Source organism: Pseudophryne corroboree, chromosome 6, assembly GCF_028390025.1.
Source record: "Pseudophryne corroboree isolate aPseCor3 chromosome 6, aPseCor3.hap2, whole genome shotgun sequence".
In the NCBI taxonomy this organism is placed as follows: Eukaryota; Metazoa; Chordata; class Amphibia; order Anura; family Myobatrachidae; genus Pseudophryne; species Pseudophryne corroboree.
Window position 1 is genome coordinate 809,789,631 of NC_086449.1, and position 23,700 is coordinate 809,813,330.

The following is a 23,700-nucleotide window of genomic DNA, read 5'->3' on the forward strand; positions in this document are numbered from 1 at the left end:
ACTGGCAAACACATCCTGAAGCCTACAATTATCTTCCAAAGATTGTGAAAACACTAGTGACACAATCTCATAACGTATAACGTCACAAATAACATATGACTGTCCCACACTTTTAAATTTTTATTCCTCACAGTGTATCATTACCTTATCCTCTAATATTCACAGTGGGCTATGCAGCTGGGAGGCGAGGTGAAGGTGCCTTTGGGCAGGGCCGTAACTATCGGTTGGCCGGGATCGCACATGACAGGAGCGCCTGTCAAGGAGGTGCGGCGCCACCTGGCTGAGCCGCACATAAATTTTAACCTCTGGGGCCGTACAGCCACCCGATGCTAATTTTGTGGCCCGTTAATGCAGGGTGGCTCCATGATGCTGTGGCCCATTAATGCAGGGTGCCTCCATGATGTTGTGGCCCATTAATGCAGGGTGCCTCCATGATGTTGTGGCCCATTAATGCAGGGTGCCTACATGAGGTTGTCGCCCATTAGTGCAGTGTTCCGCCATGATGTTGTAGCCTGGAAGTACCGAGTGCCTGGATTACTAGGTAATCGACTGCATTTTAGTAAACAAAACAATAATAAAACTATTAATAAAAGTGCTTTATTGCGAAGGATAAGAAATAACCGAGCGATCTGTAATATCCAGTTCATCTTTATCAGTCATTATAAAGGTCAACGCCTTCGTGTTCATTTGATGCCCTAAATACCTTTTTCAGGTCATTGTGTCCCTTACCCGCTTCATGACAAAAGTATCTTCTCATCTGAAGAACAAAAACATTGAGAGCTTCTAGCTCACCGAGTTAAAGTTTGAAGCCCTCCGGCAGATGGGGTTCTCGTGGCTCGTACTGTTTCCATCCTGGTAATTTGTCTCCGGGCAGCTCTTCTACAAGCTTTGCAACCCACGGCGCTTCCATGACTTGAGTCCTCTGCTTCATTTTCTGCTCCTCGGCCTGTAAATCCTCAGCACCAAGAGCTCCATCTCTCTTCTAAAGTGGTCCCATGGACTCATGTTAAATAGACTTTAGGAACATCTGCTCTCACTTCTCCTCTTCTTCCCTCTGCATACCGTATGTACGTGTATAAATAAATGATGAGGTACTTTAATTGTGTCTGTGTTATTGGTTGTGGCACCGCTGGCTACCCTGCAATTTTCAAACAACAGATGAAGAGCTTTTTCAGCCAGACCAGCTTCTCGTCCTCATCTGCAGGAGCAAGGAGTGGTGAAAGGCTTGCTGTTAGTTACAGGTCATTTTCTGGTGCAGATTAGGCGCAGGTCTCCACTGCGCCGGCTGCTAGGCAACAACGTGGCTCAACGATGTCACCTCAGTTGACAGCAACCTTTGCTAGTAGCGGCGACGTCCTTGAGTTATGTAGGAATGCGGGGACTCTGATGCTGTGGGCTCTCTGAGGAAAGGGGACGTAGTACGGTGGTGGCCTCAGTGGGATTGGCAGCAGTTGGTGTGAGGTTACCAGGCTGGGTATTAGCACCGAGGTGAGGTGGCTGTGGAAGGGCAGGTAATAGCTGTGCGGCACTTCATTATCTGGCGATTTCCTCATCTGCAAACCGAAGTCCTGCAGGAGTAAAATAATTATCAGAGAGGAAACTTGCACCTTTGTGACATGTTTATGGAAAATGTATATTTTACTAGCGCAATCATGTACATAGAAAAAATAAAATTCTATTATCCCCACTGTGACTTTTGTTGGTTCCAGGAGTTTCCGTGAATGGAATGCAGGGGGAACGGTACTAGTTTCAATATTTTGGACTGTAACTTGTCCCCAACAGTTGCATTGTTGCAGTTTTTACACCCAGGGCTGCCATCAAGGGGGTACTGTGGGGACAATTGTCCCTGGCCCGGCTTCTCTGACAGAGAGGAGAGGGCCCGGGTCGCTTGTAGCGCCCACCGCTATTGCCACCACCTGCTGCCCGCTGCATCATTAGTAGATATTTACTAATGAGAGGGCCCCGACTGTACAATAAAGTTCATTTTACACTGAAGTGTGACGTCATGACATCACGCCACATCAGTGCTGCAGACAGTATTCCGTATGGAATACTACTGGAAAAGTTCCTCCCAAAATGGCCACCGCCTAAGAGGAGACAGTTATTAAAGATGCCAGAGGAGGCGGTGGCCATTTAAGGAGGTACATTTTTAATAGTTTGAAGGGGACAGGCATGAATCTCTGCCCCCGTCAGGACCGCAGTCCCGTGGCGACGGCGGCGATTCGAGTAGATATCCCCTGACAATGAGCAGCACCCCTGACAACAAGCAGGTACTGTAATACAGGGCATTATTACTGTGTGGGCATAATATGGTTACAGGGACATAACTGTGAGGGCATATTATGGTTACAGGGACATAACTGTGAGGGCATATTATGGTTACAGGGTCATTACTGTGAGGGCATAATAAGGTGTCTGGGGCATTACTGAGGGGACTTAATATGGTGACAGGGGCATTACTGTGGGTGCTGAATATGTTGCAAGGTGCATAGTGGGGAATAATGGCATAATATGGTGTTGCTCAGAGTATGTGCACAGGAATTTTATATTCTATTTATCTATCTATCTATCTATCTATCTATCTATCTATCTATCTATCTATCTATCTATCTATCTATCTTTGTTTTTTTAGGGGGGGTGCCAATTTTGTCAGTCCCGGGCCCCACAATTTCTGTTCGCAGCCCTGTTTACACCCCTTAATAAACCCCTGAAAGACTTCAGAATAAGGACATTCATTTCCACCTGCATTGTTCTGCTTTCTCTTGCATGTAAAAGTTTTATTACACCCCCTCCCAGCTGTAAAGCATAAAAACTGACAGATGAGAAACGTAGTATTTAATGGTGCCGCCCGGCCAAACAACAAAGCCATCCGCCAGTTATTATTACATGAGCTTCTCTGTCAGTTTACACCTGTCTGGCACCACGTTCCAGCCCCAGAACCAGACATGCAACCTGTGTAATGCCAACTTACAGCGGAATCAGCCTTTGGTGCTGGGACCACGTCTATTGCCGTGAGGTTTTGGAGGCCTCCAAAATTACCAAGTTTTTCATATTTCCTCCACTTTGCGCGACGGTTCTGAAACCAAATCTTGAATATTTAGGGTGGAAAGAGAAAAAAAAAATCACTATTAGTACAAGTGATTTTAAAATGTGATTCACACATAGATTCGTCTTAACAGACTGCCCACACTGTGCCACCAGTCCTCCAACTGTACTGAGGGGATGACATTACAGTAGTTTCTCCCACAAGACCCCGTTTCCCTAGAGTCACAATCTGCCATCTTTAACCTCCAGGTCTTCTGAAGAGGACAGGAAGGGGTGGGGGGAGCGTTTCCCATAGCAACCAATCAGATTCTAGCTGTCATTTTATAGAATGTACTAGATAATTGATAGCTAGAACCTGATTGGTTGATATTGTGTTGCTTTTGGTTGCTATGGAACTCCACTCGTCCTCTTTGGAAGGTTTGATAAATCTCCACCTAACAGGTCCACCAAAGCATTAATTGATGTGTGCGCGTGCATACAGGTGTATGTGGGTTTTGCGGAAAGCGGGGCTACAATAACATGATTCTACCCGAATGTGTGCGAGGGACCTCGCCAAAATTTGTGAATCTCCCGGATATTCCAAGTATATTGTAGGTGTATTTGTGTGCAATGAATAGGTATGTAGATATATATGTAAGAGTGTATGTAGTACACAGTGGTGCAAGAGGTGTGTGGGGGGGGAACTAATTACCCAGACCCGGTTTGCTGGTGGGGTCCGGCTGGGGCCCGGATTCACCTCGCCCCTCCCTGAATATACTTACTGCTGGCCAGTGCTGGGAGGCACCATGTTCCCAGTGACAGCTTCGGGAAGATGGCGCCCCACATTGAAAGCAAAGACTATGGCACTGTGCCAGTCTTTACTCTCTAGTGCACATGCGCCATCTTCCCAGATGTCACCGGGAAAATGACACCACCGCTGGCCAAGGAGGAGGGACCCGCTTCTGATCAAGCAAGGTAGGAATTGGGTGTCCTCCCTCACGCTCTACCTGCCCTCTTTGAATCAATGCACCCACTGTGAAGCTCGCGGTCTCGCATTTAATTATTATTATTTTTGGGGGGCCATGCCCCCATTACATTACCAGGGTGTGGCTCTTTATGCCCCTGGTAATACGCGTATGTGTGCATGCGTGCGTGTGTTTGTGTGTTATGTGTGCATATGTTTTTCAAAATGTACCTACAGTATAATCATGAATTACCATTACTACACACTTTATAGAAGGTATTCGGTATATATGTTCGGCATCTATCATGGCGACACAGATGATTTGGTGAGAATGTGGTTATATCAGCTGAGTCTATCTACAGTATAACCCTAATGCTAAACCTAACCATAAACCTAAACCTTTAGGACAGAGCCTAACAGGCGGTGTTAAAACTCTGTGAAAATGGCGCAGTGGCCATTTTCACAGATTTCTGTGCATGTGCAGTACAAAAATCACTGGAAAAATGTCCGCTGCACCATTTTCCCGGAGATCTGCGCATGCGCAGTAGAGTCTGAGCGCTCTAGTGCTCAGACTGTCAGCGCAGCCGGCAGAGGGGAGGGGGCCAGAACGGAGGAGGCTGCACCCGGGCCTCCTCCTCTCTTAAAGCGCCCCTGTGTATAAGCCCATTACTTAAAAACATGCGGACACTAGTGTTTCTGCATATGTAACAGGCCCATAAAGGATGATGAATAGGCCCCTACAGGAATAAACATTAGGAAGTATATGGAATTTTCTGTTGCTACGGAGAGAAGTATTGCTGATAACAGGTATACGCAGTAAAACATCATATCCACCAGCGCAGGTAAATGAGTAATCTTACCCGGCTATATAACTTTTCATTATAACTGGTTAAATTAATTTATTGCTGCAATAGTTTGTTTTTAATTAAATAGTTACGTACAGTGGGGACACAGTGACTCTCTTTTGATTTTCTTTTGATGCAATATCACGTTAAGATAAAGAGCCGCGGTGTCCACAACGGGGAACAAAACGTTCCCGCATCTTTTTTTTTTTTCTTGTGTGTGTGTGCAGGAACAGACCTTGCATAATTTTTGCAGGAACAGAGGTCTCATAAAATGTACAGAGATATTAGTACATAGTAACAGACAAAATGGCTAAGCACTGGATGTGAAAGCAGAGGTACGCTAGTGAAATGCGTGAGTAAGCCAGATGCAGTACTATGGGTATCTGTAAACTAGAGGATGAAACAGACGAAGGCGGCTACTCATGGAAACCACTTTGCAGATGACTCTTTGGGCTGCTGATGGGTGCGTTTTGCGCCTGGAAATCACTATTTTTTGTAATGCGCATGCGTCTGAGCCGAGCGTACGCAACTTATAGAGGAGTCTTACGCATCTCTGCTGAATCTTAGGTTAAGATCGGTGTTAGGATTAGACTGTCAGCTCCTCCCGATTCCATTGGCTGCGGGAACCCTGCGCACTACACCCAGAGAGTGGATTTCTCCTTGCAGCTCCTGAGGCTGCACCCTCTGCATTTACCGTACAGGGAAGCCTATAGGCTCCAGCAGTTGGCCAAGAATCTATGAATTACCGCGCGTTACCTTCATAACTCCCACGCAGGGTAAATGCAGATAACTGTATTGCTCCAGGCGTGAAAGCCAGATCTCTTCCCCGCACGGTAAACACTGCGTCTAATTGAATATATCTGACCGTGTCCTGTATGATAGCGTAAAAGGGAAATCAGATTCCATTTGGCAAACCCTAACAATTCCACCAAAGTTGAATATTGCCAAAACCATTAACAACATTAAAAAACAAGCAAACAAGTAACAACTTCCCCCCCCCCCCCCCCACTATAATCATAATCTCAGTACACCCCTGAGCGTTGCGTTACCTGGACCCGTGTCTCTGGAAGTTTGATCTTGGCGGCCAGCTTGTCCCTGGTCTGTACATCAGGGTAGTGCGTCACGTTGAATATCCATTCCAGCTCCTGCAGCTGGTCCATGGTGAAAGTGGTCCGGACCCTTCTCTTATTTTTGCGGTCACCTTAGAGGAGATGAAATCACAGTTACGGACTGCAGACAAGCCGTCACATTGGCTAACTGCAGATTTATATTCAGTCTTGCTGTTTGTACTTGAACTCTGTTCTTGCGGCTTTGATGTGAATCCAGACCCCTTGATAAATGCCCCCCTGGTTACAATCCCAGAATAAGATGCGTTCCTCATTAGGCCAAACACGTGAATGCAAGTCACCCATACTTGCCCCTGCATTGCGCACATGGAACTATTCCGGTTCTTCGCTGCAGTGCGAACGGGTCTGGTATGCGCATGCACGCGTTGTTGCCCGGCGATAGAGGTCGCCGAGCAACGACGCTAACAGAGAAGAAAGCGGTCGCAGTGGCGACTGCAAGAAGAAGGACAGCAAGTGGGCATTCCGAGGCGTCAACCTACCATTTGCTGGCGTTTTCGGGGAGTGGTAAGGAAAACGCAGGCATGTCCAGGCAACCGGAGGGCGTAGGTGTGACGTCAAAGCCGGCCCATCATTGCTGGATCCGTCGCACAGGATAAATAGGTCTAGTGCTGGTCTTGTTTTGAGTGAAATCTGTTTTGAGTGAAACGCAGTTCTGCCACCTCCGGCTCACCTAACCCGATGTGTGTCGGCGCCGCAGGGAGATGCCGGACGCCCGCATCTCCCTGCGGCGCTGCTCTCATAGTGCAGGGAGCCGGACGCTGGGAGGATCACAGCAGTCGGATGCGGGAGCTCGGCTTGGTAAGTATGGTGCTTTTTTTTTTTTAAGGCACATCTGCTGGGGGCAAGCTACAGGGGGCAAACTTCAAGGGGTAAACTACTGGGGGCAAACTACAGGGGCGCATTACTTACTGGGGCATTACTACTTGGGGCACACTACTGGGGGCATAACTACAGGAGCTAAACTACTGGGGGCATTACTATTTGGGGACTAAACTACAAGGGGGCAGTACTACAGGGGGGCTAAACTACAGGGAGGATAAACTACAAGGTGGCAAACTACATTACTACTGGGGGCATTACTACTTGGGGCAAGCTACATGGGGCTATCTACAGGGGTGCATTACTACTGGTGGCATAACTACAGGGGCATTACTACTGGGGGCAAACTACAGTGGCATTACTACAGCGGGGCTAAACTACAAGGGGCATTACTACTTGGGGCAAGCTACAGGGGGGCAAACTACAAGGGGGCAAACTACAGGGGCACATTACTACTGGGGGCATAACTACAGGGGGGCTAAACTACAAGGGGCAAACTACAGGGGGGCATAACTACAGGGGTTAAACTACTGGGGGCATTCCTACTTGGGCAAACTACATGGGGCTAAACTACTGGGGGCATTACTACTGGGGGGCTAAACTACTGGGGGCATAACTGCAGGGGCTAAACTACAGGGGGCAAACAACATGAGTACTAAACTACAGGGGCTAAACTACTGGGGGCATTACCACTGGGAGGCTAAACTACTGGGGGCATAACTCCTGGGGCTAAACTACAGGGGGCTAAACGACTGGGGGCATTACTACAGGCGACATTACTACTGGGGGCAATACTACACAGGGACATTACCATTAAGGGCATTATTAATGGGGGCACTACTAATGAGGGCATTGTAAAGGGGGCACTTCATAAGGGGCATCACTCCTGAGGACATAAGGGGCACTACTACTGGGGGCATTGCATAAGGGGCACCACTACTATGGGCTCTATATAAGGGGCACTACCCTTAGAGTGGACATTGCATAAGAAGCACTACTACTGTGGTCATTGTAAAAGGGGTGCTACTACCGTGGGCATTATGTGTATTAGGGGTGCTACTACTGTGGACATTATGTGTATTAGGGGTGCTACTACTGTATGGATTATTACTATTGTGTGACCATGCCCCTTTTGGTTTGAGACCACGCCCCTTTTTTGGGGAGCGCGCCTACGGCACGCGCAATACTTTTATTGCATGGGCGCCGGGGGGTGAGTTCCACCACCTCTCTAGGACCACTTTAAGCACCGCATACAACCCTCTGTAACCAGCTGCTAACATTCACCGAATGCACAGATGTGTGTGGTGTTAACGATCTACAGTAATTAGATAGACAATCATTAGGTTGACCCCATATGGGCAACATGCATTAAGTTGATAGAGTCAAAAGGTCGACATGGAAATGGTTGACACATAAAAGGTCAACACAAGTTGTTTTAAGTTTTTTGGGTGTCATTTCTATATTTTTCAACAGATGTGATGAAACCACAATTATTGCAAATGTATAGTGGGAGGAGCAGGGTCCCCAGCAGCACAGATTATATCAGGAGATGAGAGATGTGTAAGTGAGGACAGGGCTGCATGTGACAGGGGCAGTGACATGATGTGAGGAGGGGAATGGGGGTAGCAGGAAGCCACAGACTGAGAGTTATATAGTGGGAGGAGCAGGGTCCCCAGCAGCACAGAGTATATCAGGAGATGAGTGATGTGTCACCGAGGGCAGGGCTGCATGTGACAGGGGCAGTTACATGATGTGAGGAGGGGAATGGGGGCAGCAGGAAGCCACAGACTGAGAGTTATATAGTGGGAGGAGCAGTGTCCCCCAGCAGCACAGAGTGTATCAGGAGATGAGTGATGTGTCAGTGAGGACAGGGCTGCATGTGACAGGGGCAGTGACATGATGTGAGTAGGGGAATGGAGGCAGCAGGAAGCCACAGACTGAGAGTTATATAGTGGGAGGAGCAGGGTACACAGCAGCACAGAGTATATCAGGAGATGAGTGATGTGTCAGTGAGGAGAGGGCTGCATGTGACAGGGGCAGTGACATGATGTGAGGAGGGGAATGGAGGCAGCAGGAAGCCACAGACTGAGAGTTATATAGTAGGAGGAGCAGGGTACACAGCAGCACAGAGTATATCAGGAGATGAGTGATGTGTCAGTGAGGACAGGGCTGCATGTGACAGGGGCAGTGACATGATGTGAGGAGGGGAATGGAGGCAGCAGGAAGCCACAGGTGGATATACCGTATACTGTATATATATATGTAATATATTTAATAAATATTTAAAGTAGTTTGAGGGAAATCCCCTGAAAGCAGCCATGATAAGTGCTACTAAGAAATTATAATTATCTAGGCTAAAACCCGATATTTAATAAATAGGCCCCAGAGTCTGTGGTGGATTTCCCATTAGGCATGTGCCTAGGGGCAGCACTTGCTAGGTGACCGCACACCAGGCTAATTAGGCCAAGTGATTATTATAATTTTATTTTTTTGTCATTATGACAAATTGTGGAGTGGGAGGTGGTAGTGGGAGAGGCTGGGGCTGATTTGGGTGTCTCGTGGCACCCAGAGTACAGATTTGGGGAGCTTATTACGCTGGCGAGTGCACCTCTGTATGATCCACAGCTCATACCTCTGACTTGCTGTAAGTAAGGCCATCTATCTTTTTCTGCTCATTAATTTTCAAAGTGTATTTCAAGTTCCTCTGACTGGCGCTGACTGTAACACGGCAACACTGACAATGAACCAAATAACAGACCCCTTGACAAATGAAAGCAAAGCACCTTATTATAGATGTGAGCACATACTTTTAATCTAAGAAACACTCATAAAATCACAAGACATCATTTCTCATAAAACTATAATTGTCATCATCATCAGCGTAGTAGCAGCACTGACATCGTTCCTGAGCGCTGATTAATGACAAGATAAAAAATTCAGCCTGCCTGACACAAGTGTGCTCCTGAACACCAAGCAGAGCGGTATATGGCGTAATTGTACTATTATGCAGAGGGTGATGATTGTCAGCAGCCTCTCCATCAGCTGGGGAACCTATCCTACTCCAACAGCTGGGGAACCTATCCTACTCCAACAGCTGGGGAACCTATCCTTCTCCATTAGCTGGGGAACCTATCCTACTCCAACAGCTGGGGAACCTATCCTACTCCAACAGCTGGGGAACCTATCCTACTCCAACAGCTGGGGAACCTATCCTTCTCCATCAGCTGGGGAACCTATCCTACTCCATTAGCTGGGGAACCTATCCTACTCCAACAGTTGGGGAACCTATCCTACTCCAACAGCTGGGGAACCTATCCTACTCCATCAGCTGGGTAACCTATCTTAATCCATCAGCTGGGTAACCTATCCTACTCCATCAGCTGGGGATCCTATCTACTCCAATAGCTGGGGAACCTATCCTACTCCATCAGCTGGGGAACCTATTCTACTCCATCAGCCGGGGATCCTATCCTACTCCAACAGCTGTGGAAACTATCCTACTCCAACAGCTATCCTATCCTACTCCAACAGCTGGGGATCCTATTCTACTCCATCAGCTGGGGAACCTACCCTACTCCAAAAGTTGGGGATCCTATCCTACTCCATTGGGGAACCTATCCTACTCCATCAGCTGGGGAACCTATCCTACTCCATCAGCTGGGGAACCTATCCTACTCCATCAGCTGGGGAACCTATCCTACTCCAATAGGTGGGGAACCTATCATACTCCCAACAGCTGGGGAACCTATCCTACTCCAATAGTTGGGGGACCTATCATACTCCAACAGCTGGGGAACCTATCCTACTCCATCAGCTGGGGATCATATCCTACTCCCATCAGCTGGGGAACCTATCCTACTCCAACAGCTGGGGAACCTATCCTACTCCAACAGCTGGGGAACCTATCCTACTCCATCAGCTGGGTAACCTATCTTACTCCATCAGCTGGGGAACCTATCCTACTACAACAGCTGGGGAACCTATCCTACTCCAACAGCTGGGGAACCTATCCTACTCCAACAGCTGGGGAACCTATCCTTCTCCATTAGCTGGGGAACCTATCCTACTCCAACAGCTGGGGAACCTATCCTACTCCAACAGCTGGGGAACCTATCCTACTCCAACAGCTTGGGAACCTATCCTACTCCAACAGCTGGGGAACCTATCCTTCTCCATTAGCTGGGGAACCTATCCTACTCCAACAGTTGGGGAACCTATCCTACTCCAACAGCTGGGGAACCTATCCTACTCCATCAGCTGGGTAACCTATCTTAATCCATCAGCTAGGGAACCTATCCTACTCCATCAGCTGGGGATCCTATACTACTCCAACAGCTGGGGAACCTATCCTACTCCATCAGCTGGGGAACCTATTCTACTCCATCAGCCGGGGATCCTATCCTACTCCAACAGCTGTGGAAACTATCCTACTCCAACAGCTATCCTATCCTACTCCAACAGCTGGGGATCCTATTCTACTCCATCAGCTGGGGAACCTACCCTACTCCAAAAGTTGGGGATCCTATCCTACTCCATTGGGGAACCTATCCTACTCCATCAGCTGGGGAACCTATCCTACTCCATCAGCTGGGGAACCTATCCTACTCCATCAGCTGGGGAACCTATCCTACTCCAATAGGTGGGGAACCTATCATACTCCCAACAGCTGGGGAACCTATCCTACTCCAATAGTTGGGGGATCTATCATACTCCAACAGCTGGGGAACCTATCCTACTCCATCAGCTGGGGATCCTATCCTACTCCAACAGCTGGGGAACCTATCCTACTCCAACAGCTGGGGAACCTATCCTACTCCAACAGCTGGGGAACCTATCCTACTCCATCAGCTTGGTAACCTATCTTACTCCATCAGCTGGAGAACCTATCCTACTACAACAGCTGGGGAACCTATCCTACTCCAACAGCTGGGGAACCTATCCTACTCCATCAGCTGGGGATCCTATCCTACTCCAACAGCTGGGGAACCTATCCTACTCCATCAGCTGGGGATCCTATCCTACTCCAACAGCTGGGGAACCTATCCTACTCCATCAGCTGGGGATCCTATCCTACTCCACCAGCTGGGGAACCTATCCTACTCCAACAGCTGGGGATCCTATCCTACTCCAACAGCTGGGGAACCTATTCTACTCCATCAGCCGGGGATCCTATCCTACTCCAACAGCTGGGGAACCTATCCTACTCCATCAGCTGGGGATCCTATCCTACTCCAACAGCTGGGTATCCTATCCTACTCCAACAGCTGGGGAACCTATCTTAATCCATCAGCTAGGGAACCTATCCTACTCCAACAGCTGGGGAACCTATCCTACTCCATCAGCTGGGGAACCTATCCTACTCCATCAGCTGGGGAACCTATCATACTCCCATCAGCTGGGGAACCTATCCTACTCCATCAGCTGGGGAACCTATCCTACTCCATCAGCTGGGGATCCTATCCTACTCCACCAGCTGGGGAACCTATCCTACTTCACCAGCTGGGGAACCTATCCTACTCCACCAGCTGGGGAACCTATCCTACTCCATCAGCTGGGGAACCTATCCTACTCCAACACTTTATAGCTGGCTTTCAGTAGGGCTGCCGCCCACATCCCGACATCAGTGGCTTTGCTAAAGCATTTTATTGAAGAATTGAATACTAGCATCAAATCCGAAGGCTACATTGATGACAGTCTATATCTGGGTTTACACAGATAAGAACCGCTTGGCCCATCTATCAACGAGTGATAAAGCTCGTTGTGAATTCTAAAACTCTCTGCGTATGATAAATGGTGCTCCAGCAGGGACGGACTGTGGCCACTTTTTGGGCCCTGGCATATGTGCGCGCTCATGCGAAAGGCAGCACGCATGTCGAGAGTCAGAGGGGCATGGACTCGCGGCACGCCCCCATATTTCTTAGAAACGGGTACTTCAGGCAGTGGGGGGCACAAACCAGAGAGCCTGAAACTGCGCTTCACCTTCCCGGCTGTCTGTGTGACCGCCCCGGCCCATCGGCCCTTCTAGCATTTGCCAGAAGTGCCAGATGGGCAGTCCGGCCCTGTGCTACACCCAATCCGCTCCTGTAGTTTTTCAAACACATGACAGAAGCTGATTGGCTGGAGCACCATTTATCATATGCAACGAGTTTTATTATTCACAACAAACTTTATCGCTCATTGACAAATGAGCCCTAGTATTAGAAGCTGGATCTTGAAAAGTGCCATAGTGTATCTCTATCACAATTCAACCGGCTGCCGCCGGTGCCAAATTCTCTCGCAATCTTCAGTAATACTTCTAAGGAAATCGCTGGAGCTATGTCGCCTGTGCGATATTATAAGGACGTGCAGGACATATTGGGGGTCATTCAGACCTGATCGCACACTAGGTTTTTTTGCTGCGCTGCTATCAGGTCAGAACTGCGCATATGTATGCACCGCAATGTGCAGGCGCGTCGCATGGGTACAAAGCGGATCATTGCTGAGCGATGGATTTAACAAAGAATCCATTCACACAGCCGATCGCAAGGAGATTGACAGGAAGAAGGTGTTTGTGGGTGGCAACTGACCGTTTTCTGGGAGTGGTTGGAAAAACGCAGGCGTGTCCAAGCGTTTGCAGGGCGGGTGTCTGACGTCCATTCCGGTCCCGGACAGGCTGATATGATCACAGCGGCTGATTAAGTCCTGGGCTACTCAGAAACTGCACAAAACTTTTTTGTACCGCTCGGCTGCACACATACGATCGCACCCTTGCAAAGCTAAAATACACTCCTCTATGGGCGGCGACTATCTGATCGCAGCACTGCAAAAAATAGCTAGCGAGCGATCAGGTCTGAATTAGGCCCATTGTGCATTTGCACATAGCATACTAGCATAGTCTCTGGCGCACTTCTATCTACTGTACATTCTTCAGGCGCCATATGGGTGCGATTCTGTCATACCTTTTGTATCTGCCCGGCCATGCTTATATCCCCAATCATTTCTGTGACTTGCTTAGCTGTACACAATAAATAGCAGCTGTATAGTTGTACCTCCCAACTTCTGGATCCAGAAGATCGGGACTTCTGCGTGTAGTGACATAAAGTGGGTGTGGCATCAAATGAGAGGGGGCGTGGCCTCATGGCTTGGTTGTGTTTTCTTTATTTTGGGGGTGTGACCAGCGCTCACCAGGTAGCTGGGCAGCCCCCAGCTCACCTCCTGCTTTGTACGTGCGCACGGCGTTTATTCAGTGATCACTCGCAGCTTTGCAGAGCAGAGCAGCTGTGATCAAAGGCTCTCCCAACCTCTCCCCTCCAGCCACGGGACACTGCGGCCCGCCAGTGGAACAGAGGGACAGTGTCCAAAATAACAGGACTGTCCCGCTCAAATCGAGACAGTTGGGAGGTATAGCATAGGATCCAGTGGCAAACGCAGGATTTGCATTGGGGAATTACCAGAACTGAGCGGAGCCAATCACGGGGCTGGGGACTGAGGTGACCCAGTATATGCTGGGTCTGTAAAACTTGTGTGTCTGTATATATATATATATATATATATATATACATATATCTACACACATATATATATATACACACACACACACACACACACACACACACACACACACACACACACACACACACACACATACATATACACATAGCATATTAAACATGCATACATACATATATATATATATATATATATGTACACACACATACAGTACACACATATATATATATACACATGTATATATATATCATATGTGTGTGTGTGTGTGTGTGTGTGTGTGTGTATGTATGTATGTATGTATGTATATACATGTGTATATATGTATGCACATGGATATATATGTACTATAATTAAAATAAAGTAAACTTAGTTTTATTGCACTTACAAGTGCCACCAGGAAGACAGCAGGCTGCAAAGGACTCTAGACAGCCATTAATAATACTCATGCAGCTACTTTTTTTTTTTAGTGGAGGGGGGTTTCTGGGTGCTCGGAAACCCCCCCTGGGTGCGCCACTGGGATCTGAGCGAAATTACACTCATTAGCACAGGGGTCTTTTGTATATGACTTGCTTAACTGTAACATAGGGGAAGATGTATCAAAGCTTGGAGAGAGATAAAATTGGGAGATAAACAGTGGCGTAACTACATATTTTGCACCCCTCCTGCAAAAAATGTTCTGGTGCCCTCTCTCCCTCTCCCATGGTACCTGGTCTGACGTCCCGGAGGGGGGCACTGTTTGCACCTGCCTCCTTCATGTTATTGAAAATGACCCTCCCAAAATGTCCATCGCCTCCTCTAGCATCCCTAATAGCTGTCTCCTCTGAGGCAGTGGCCATTTTTGTCGGCAGAGTGTATTGGATTGCCTGGTGCAGTGACGTCAGTCCACACACTTAATGAACTTGAACAGTAATGCAGGTTTATTCAGTAAACACAGGTGACTCAGATGCAGTATTGATATAGGTAATTGGGCCCCTTATATCATACAAGGTAACAGCAGTGATAGCGGTACTTATCAGGAGATGTCTCCGGTGGTAGGGGACAGAGGACTGCACAGCCGTGCAGTCTGACTCCCGCTGTAGTGAAGATGCGGCACCCGGCTCAGCGTCAGCTCCGGAGCCGCGATACATGCAAGGAGCGCTGTAAGTCTCTGTAGCTCATATCCGCTCCCAGTCTCAGCTCTGCACGCTTGCTCTCACTCCTAGACTCAGTCTCTCTCTCTCTCTAAGATGGAGGATTGCATCACATAGCTCCGCCTCCGAGTGACACTTGGCACAAGGGGATTAACACTATGGGATGCGCCCATAGGCTTCTGCATAGAAGGATACAGGCACTGTACACTAACAATTTTGGGAGGGACATCTCTCCCATGGGGCTGCCCCTCAGGCCGGCGGCTCCTCTCTGCTGCACTGACAGCAACGTGGCGGCCTGGGACAGCTGACCCCACAGTACCCCCAGGCGTGTGCGGACTGTTGCTACGCCACTGGAGATAAGGTGAGAGATAAAAGGGTCTACGTACTTGGAGAGCCATACAGTGGACAGAGATAAAGTGCCAACCAATCAGCTCCTAGCTGTCATGCAACAGACTGTGCTTGAAAAATGACAGGAGCTGATTGGTTGGCACTTTATCTCTCTCCAAGTTTTGATACATCTCTCCCATCGTTCTGTATATTGCTGTAGATGGCAAGCACTTAGCTCCCGGCAAAAACCCTACTTTTCTCTGTAGAACGGGAGGTCACGGTGTCACGTTTTTCTCTACAAACGACATCATTTGTCCTTGTCATAGCACAAATGAACCTCATCCCCAGAAACTGCAAAATGCTGTGTGACTGCTGACAATAATAGCACCACACTACAAATGACAAGTCATTTTCTCTCTAATACTGTGTACTGCAGGTGCATAAAAAAAATTCAAAATGGCGGGGCACGCAACTGGAGGAGTAGGGCAAGTGGAACGTGGCGGGGCTCCATTGTGCGCATCTGCTGAGCAACCCTGCGCGTAATGAGGCATCCACAGCATCAGAAGGCGTCTCACTGGGAATATGTGCATTGAAGCCAATAATTGGAAAAAATAAAATTCAACATTTTATTTTCTCACACTGAAGGGTTCAAGATAATTCTGAATGTGATGTTTTAATAACCATGGCACCTACGTACGCATGGATGTACATGAATGTACGACCTTCCTGCGAAAATAGATTGCTCCTTTTACAATTATTGATAAATCATTTAACATCTTTTTGTGTTTGCTTTAATAACAAACAAACAAAAAAATGGCATTATTGAAGCGCAGCCTCGCGAGAGACACATTTATAATTAAACACGGGCTGCGCGGTTCTCCAGGAAATATATAATAACGTTTGATCTGCTTAAGTGAGCAATATTATCAAAGTACCATTTTTGAAATGTTGTATAGAATTAAATATTGAACTTAAGCATTAAGCTGTGCAATTAATTTCATAAGAAAATAATGCAGCATGTTGAGTATAACAAATGCTGATTTATCGCTCCCCATTGACGTTCAGTGCTTCATTTTAGCCTGAAGATGTCGTTTTGGGAATGACTGCGTACAGAGGGCACTTGGCGCTTGAAACGGTGACACCTACAGGATGTAGGATAAAACACGGTTCAACGGATAACCGATAATCTTTGAATCATGCCTCACAAGCAGGGCGGTTTAAGGGCGACATGGGCCAGGGGCTAAAAATGTACAAGGGCCTTTTATAAGATGCAGAGGAGCTTTGACCAGTGATGTGTGGGTGTGGCCAGTGCCATGTTGGGAGTATGCACACTCCTTACACTATCAGCCCCAATGTCTCACTAATACCCCTTTCATAGAGCCGAAATCCTGGGTATTTGCTGGGGCTGGGGCAAGCCAGCAAGGCCCGTGTCCTACATCTGTGTGAATGGGTCTACCTGGATCTTGCATCTCGGGTCCGATGTGTGTTTGCGACCCGAGTCCAACCCAAGTCCCAGCTCTGTGTGAAAGGGTCTAACGTGGTCTTGCATCCCAGGACTGACGTGGGTCCGCGGCCCGTGTCCGGGCTGGATGGGCTGCAGTGTGAAAGGAAGACCTGGGCCATTGATGAACTGGATCATGCCTTAAAGGCTGCCGACTTGCTGGCTCAGGAGCGTTTGGAGACAACGTAATTTCCACGCGTTCCGCGTGAGTGGCGACAACATGGGCCTGGCAACGGTGTAAAAGGGAAAGTAAATCTGAAATCCCGGCTCCGTCCCATGTTCAGTATCTTCAATGTGAAAGGGGTATAAGGGGCATATGTATCAAAACTTAGAGAGAGATTAAGTGGACTGAGGTAAATTACCAGCCAATCAGATCCTAACTGCCACGGTACAGGCTGTGTTTGAAAAATGACAGTTGAGAGATGATTGGTTGGCATTTTACCTCTCTCTCCGAGCTTTGATGTTTATTCCCCACTTATCTTTAAAATTATAAAAAGAGCATAATTTTGTGAGGAAAATAGAAATACAATTTTAAAACATATTTTTTATGGCCGACCATTTGACCAGCTGGTGGTTGACCATCAACATGTTGTCATAATAATGGGCCTATTTTTATGGTGAGGCCTGGAATTGTAGCTCCATCCCCCCCATTGTCAGTCTGGCTCAGGTCACAAGGCGGTGGTGTTTACGCCTTAATTTTAATCGGCGGAACTAGCAGTAAAAGACGTGTATGCTGGAAAGCTGAGCTAAAGGAATCAAACTCAAATATATATATTTTATAATGATGTGATGAAAAATGAACGATGATATAACCCGTAGCAACCAATGACCTGTCACTGCAATTCTATTGTAGTCAGACTACCTAGCCCCTTGAGTCCTGTTGGAGAAAGAGCACTATATATATAATACAAGACTGGATATATGAAACATCTCTGCTCTTAATCTGATTGGTTGCCTGCCAGGTCCAAACTGTGAAAATGTATCGCATTCCAAAGCTTTGTGCATATGAGAAAAGTGGTTAAACCTCTGAAAACGCCATTTTCTGAGGTTTGGACAAAATTTAGCTATGACGCATCCCATCCAATGAGGCAGATTACATCGGCTGAGTGCTCCCTTTGAATCACTGGCGTAACTTTCTATAATGGTGCAGCGTGTGTGGTGCACACGGGCCCCTGAGTCCAGAGGGGGCCCCCACCTCACACGCTGCACCCATTTTTAAAATACTCACCCCTACGGAGTCCAGAACCGGCATCCGCAGCGCTGTTAGAACACTGTGAATTTGGCTCAGCGGCCATTTTCACGAAGTTCTGCACATGAGCAGTAGAGAAATCTCAGGGAAAATGGCCACCGTGCTATTTTCCCAGAGATCTGCGCCAGGCTTACCTACTTTGCTGCCTCCTCCTCCGGGGGGAGGCAGCGTTGTAGGTGAATGGGGGGCGTGGCCGGCAGCAGGACGGATGGTTCGGGGACGTGGCCGGCAGCAGGATCGTCGGTCCGGGGGCGTTGCATCAGGGTCGCGTCATCGTGACACCACCCCCCGCTGTGCTGTGCCGAGAAACGAGGCGCTGCATAGCGGGGGGCGGAGCTACGATGACGCGATTCAGCGCGAATCGCGTCATCGGACCCCCTCGGCCCGCCTACTTGTTCACTGCTGCGGGCGGCCGAAGGGGAAAGCGGGAGGCTTGCCCACCTTTCCGGGGGGCCGGGAGGGTCACCCGATTTTCGGGAGCCTCCCGGCCATTCCGGGAGGGTTGGCAAGTATGATCTGCGCACGCGCAGTAGAGTCTGAGCCCTCTAGTGCTCAGACTCTCATCGCTGCCGGCAGAGAGGAGGGGACCGACGGAGGGGGCCGACGGAGGAGGCTGAACCCTCCTCTCTTAAAGCGCCCCTGCTTTGAATCCTTGGCAATGTGAGGCTGCATGCATATCTGGGTATGACTGTAGGTAAAAGCTTCATTTTGCGCAAAACCTAATTGGGGAGTGAGCATAAGTGTCACCCTTCCTAGTTCCGACAGAACCTCGCGGCTAATTGGGTCGGCCACACAGAATCACCTTATTATATAATATCCTTTAGAGATGGGAGTCAGCAAATATTCAGGGCAATTTAAAAAGGCATAAACTTGTTTTATATAAGCTCCTATAACAGTCTGCTACGTACTGTAGGTACATAAACAGAGCATACTAAGACATTTCGGGACAATGCGGCAGATTTACTAAGCCTTGGAGAGCGATAATAGGGAATGAGATAAACTACCAATCAGGGGCAGCACCAGAGGCGGGGCTTCAGCTTAGTTCAAAATTCAAATAGGGGAGCCGCACCAACTGCCTGTGAGTCAGTTTGAAATGGCAGTTGGTGGCAGTGAGTGTGGCTCCCCTATTTGAAATTTGAACTGACCTGCAGCCCCACCCCTGGAGCCGCCCCTGCTACCAACCATTCAGCTCCTAACTGTCATTTTTCAAGCACAGCCTGTAACATGGCAGTTAGGAGCTGATTGGCTGGTACTCTATCTCTTTACACTTTAGCACATTCCATGGCTTAGTCCATCTCCCCCACATTTGCCAATGTAAAGTCTACTTACCGCATGGGTTGTCCAGTGTGCCGTCACTTGTATCATTATCCCCATTTTGAAGACTTTCATTATTTTGGGGAATACTCTCTACTTCGTCACTGAGAGATTCAATAGCAGGTCCAGCAACTCTCGTACATCCGGACAGTGATAAATTAAAGTTTTCGCCCGAGGAATCTGTATACACGTTGGCTTTTGAATGTTGCTGGGGCATCAGGTTTAAAATGGAACCTTTGCAAAAAAAAAAAAAAATTCTAATTAAAAATCTTTACTCTTTGTTGCACCAGGCGCCTCTTTCAACCCCCCCCCCCCCCCCCTTTTCAAGAGCCGATCTGCACCCTATTTGCAAATACGGCTTGTCTCTTTTTGCTTATCCCTTATGGCTTAAATCCGGCACTTAAAAGCATCCTAACTTTTATTCAGGGTTTTCTAATGGTATTTTGCTCAGGCTAATTAGCAATCTGTTAATTTATTTCAAGAATAATTAATTTGGTGAGGTAATGCCTATCTTCAAGTTATGCTCCTGCTCATCTATTCTTGTGTCTCGCTATAACCGCTTACGTTCTATCCCCTTCAATCGGACTTCTTGCTGGCAATACGCATTTATCAAAGAGAGGAGGATGAGGGATGGAAATGCATTTATAATAACACAACAAATAAAATACAAAGCATAAGTCAAGCAAATAATAATTGCAGCGTTTCATTAGAATTTCAGATATCCTTTTGTGTTACTGCAATCCTACAGAAGTCAGGGGAGCTGGGCAATAGGATTATAGGAATGATAGTTTAACAGCACTATTACAGAAGAAATCTTATAATAGACATTTCATTTTGGGGGATATGTACCAAGCCTTGAAGAGTGATAACGCGGAGAGAGGTAAAATACCAGCCAATCAGCTCCTAACTGCCATGTTGCAGGCTGTGTTAGAAAAATTACAGTTAGGAGCTGTTTGGCTGGTATTTTATCTCTCTCTCCAAGTGCATATGAATGTAGTTTAAAGATGACCCATTTCTATCATGTACACGGTCGGTACAGGAATGCCAAGTCTGAGGGTGACGCTATATCAAAATGAAATTTGCAGGATACCCGCATTTATTAAGCGTTACCCAGAACGTATGTACAGGGGACTGCAACAGATATTGGAGATGTCTGCCGCATTCCCCTGTTTATAACCACAAAAGCAGCCCCATAGAATTCTACGGGGGATGCTAAATGGTCAAATTTCCAAAACTGCCAAACTCTGGAATGGGAAGCATTGCAAAGCTTGGTCCAGGTAGCAAACGCCGTCTTCGGATGGGGAGCAGTATGATTTGCCGGCGTTTGGGATCCCGGCGCTCAGTAATACAGACGCCGGGATCCCGATTGTTAATAAGCCAACAAGAGTGAGTAAAGGGTGTTCCCTCCTGTCCCCAACCCCCTAATCCAAACCCTCTCTCCCCGCAGCCTAACCCTAACCTCTCCTCTAAGTGCCTAACCCTAACCCATCCCCTTAGGTGCCTAAACCTAACCCCCATCCCCACTGCCTAAACCTAACCCTCCCCCCCACACAGCCTAACCCTCCAAGGGGGGTGCCTAACCCTGACCACCCCTCCCTGCAGCCTAACCCTAACCACCCCTCCCTGCTGCCTAACCCTAACCCCCTGGGACGCAGCCTAACCTTAACCCTCCCCCGCAGCCTAAACCTTACCTTCCCTATCCCCGCCCCCCTTCCTCCCCGCTTACCGGACGTGCAGCCCGGTGTCTACTCATTCGGGATCCCGACTGTCGGTATTCCGACGTGGGGATATTATACTGTTCTAGATGCCGACAGTCAGAAGGTGGTCGGTATTCCGGCGTCGGTATTCTATTCTGACTGCCGGGATACCGACAGCCGGAATTCTGACTGCTTCCCCTTCAGATGGCATTGACCTATAAAAGACTATGAGCTACTCTTACACAGTTCTTTTCAGAGATGGATCCTGCAGATCCCTCTCCGTCAGCCCTTATTGGCGCAAGCTCAGCCCCGATGGCTGCAGAACGCTCACCAGGTCCGGGTGTCGTCGGTATTCCAGCTGCCGCATCCCGTAAGAACATAGATGCAGAATTTTCCAGAATAGTCCCCAGTTATTGAAATTGAGGCTAGTTAGGTATTTATCAAGTAGCCTAAAGCAAAATAAAGTTTTCACCTCTTTTTTCTGTTTTTTTCTCTTTTTTGTTTTTTTCTCGACGTCATGGAAATTGTTTGTGTGCATAATATATTTCAGTTTCCTATGTATAAAATCCACAGGCATGGAGCATAATAGGCTGCGACAGCAATGCTGGAGAATTTCGCAGTTAAGTCACATAGTTTAGTTACGCATATTAATAAAATGATAAATCACAAACCTTCCCGTAGCCGCTGAATTATTATAACAGGTATTGTGATGTGCGTAGGTATTAATACATACAGAACAATTGTAGGTATTCTGCTTAAATCATCCTCTGTGGGAATGTGATCGTTTAATTGAAGTCATTAGTTCTCCAGATTTATTTTTTTGGAAATATTTGGGAATTTTTCTTTTGTGTCACCCTTTAAGGATATTGCATGCAGCAGCTTAAACATGTGGCCGTGCTGTTTGCAGGGCCGTAGAGAGTTTGCCCGGGCCCCAGTCAAGCAGAGGGAATGGCCTAATCGTGGAGGTGTGGCCAAACCCCCTTTAAAGAAAAAAAAAAAAAAACGGCATGAAAAAACGCACTGCTTATGCAAGCGGGTGCCGTAGGCCCCCCAGCCAGTGGCAGCGAGAATTGAAGTGGCTGCGGCTGGCTGACGGGTAAGAAAGGGGGTGGAGGGTAGCGCAGACCCAGGCCCCCACCGAGCCGCTCCAACAAGCCTGGGCCCAGGTAATCACTACCCCCCATTGTGCCACTGTCTGTGACATTACTGGCCTGATTCAGTTGCGGCGATGGCGACATGAGCGCAGGTGGCCGATGTCTGCAGTACCGCGCATGCGTCCAAGATGCACTGCGCAAGTGTCCTGATTGTTTCCACAAGGAGACGCAGAACGAATTTGGATGCAGGGGCAGTGTGCATTTCAGTGGACGTTCCTGGGAGGTAACGGGTGTGGCTAGGCAGATGTGGGCGTGCCGCAGGGGGTGTCGCTGACAGCGGCTGCATCTATAGAAACACCACCGCTCGCGCAGTGCGCCATACTCAGACGGAGGGAGATTGCAGTGCACACGGGTCCCCCTCTAAAGTGCTCAGTCCACATGCACCTTGTTATGTGCTCGCTGGACAAATCAAAGCACTTGCACAAAATTAAATGCCTTTACGTTAGTAAATGGCCCTTATTGGGAGCATTTAATGCAAACTAATAGCTGCTGTTTTCCTTGAGTGACTCCCTGAAGTGCATTAAATAAAATGTTTTTCTCGCAGTCACCGCCTCACCTCCAGCCTGTAATGCTCACATTCTCCTGACAAAGCCTGCTCAGATATTAATAAACCTGTTACAAGTAGCCAGCTCGTTCGATTGATCTTTCCAGCCAATCAAATGGTGATGTTTGTGAGGTAATTACATGAGTCATTAAGTGACCAATCATGCCTGCAATTTATATAAAATAATAACATGAAACGGCTCTTATAAGGGTATGTACTAATGGGTTCATACGTCATGTCCCAAGCCCGCGTTTACCAGAAAACAACAACATCCCCCAAAGTCATGATTTTGAATCTCGGACATTTCGGGTCGCAGCCTGGCCGGGTAAGGCCACTACCAACCTACCCAAACCGGGTCTCAAAATTACAAGGCCCACGTCGACATCATGAAGTTACTCTCCATATAATCCTTGGAATTTTGGACCGTGCAACCAAAACCAGACATATGGTGGAGAATGCATCGGGAGGTTATGGTTCTGATACAATGACCCTCGCAGATCTGGTGACATTACGTTAA

At 47.9% G+C, this 23,700-nt stretch overlaps 1 protein-coding gene across 2 annotated transcripts; it reads right to left on the bottom strand.

Moving 5' to 3' along the window:
- Positions 1 to 581: 581 nt before the first annotated feature.
- ISX (intestine specific homeobox) lies at positions 582 to 20,016 on the bottom strand. 2 transcript variants are annotated; one of them, XM_063930608.1, is made up of 4 exons: positions 19,804 to 20,016; positions 5,883 to 6,034; positions 2,972 to 3,088; positions 582 to 1,568 (listed from the first exon to the last, which is right to left on the bottom strand). In XM_063930608.1, the coding sequence occupies exons 1-4, from the start codon at positions 20,003 to 20,005 to the stop codon at positions 1,320 to 1,322; spliced, it is 720 nt and encodes a 239-aa protein (XP_063786678.1). In that variant the 5' UTR covers positions 20,006 to 20,016; the 3' UTR covers positions 582 to 1,319. The 2 variants fall into 2 exon arrangements, with proteins under 2 accessions (XP_063786678.1, XP_063786679.1); XM_063930609.1 differs by lacking the exon at positions 582 to 1,568 and adding an exon at positions 5,590 to 5,704 and having other exon boundaries at positions 3,008 to 3,088.
- Positions 20,017 to 23,700: the final 3,684 nt, after the last annotated feature.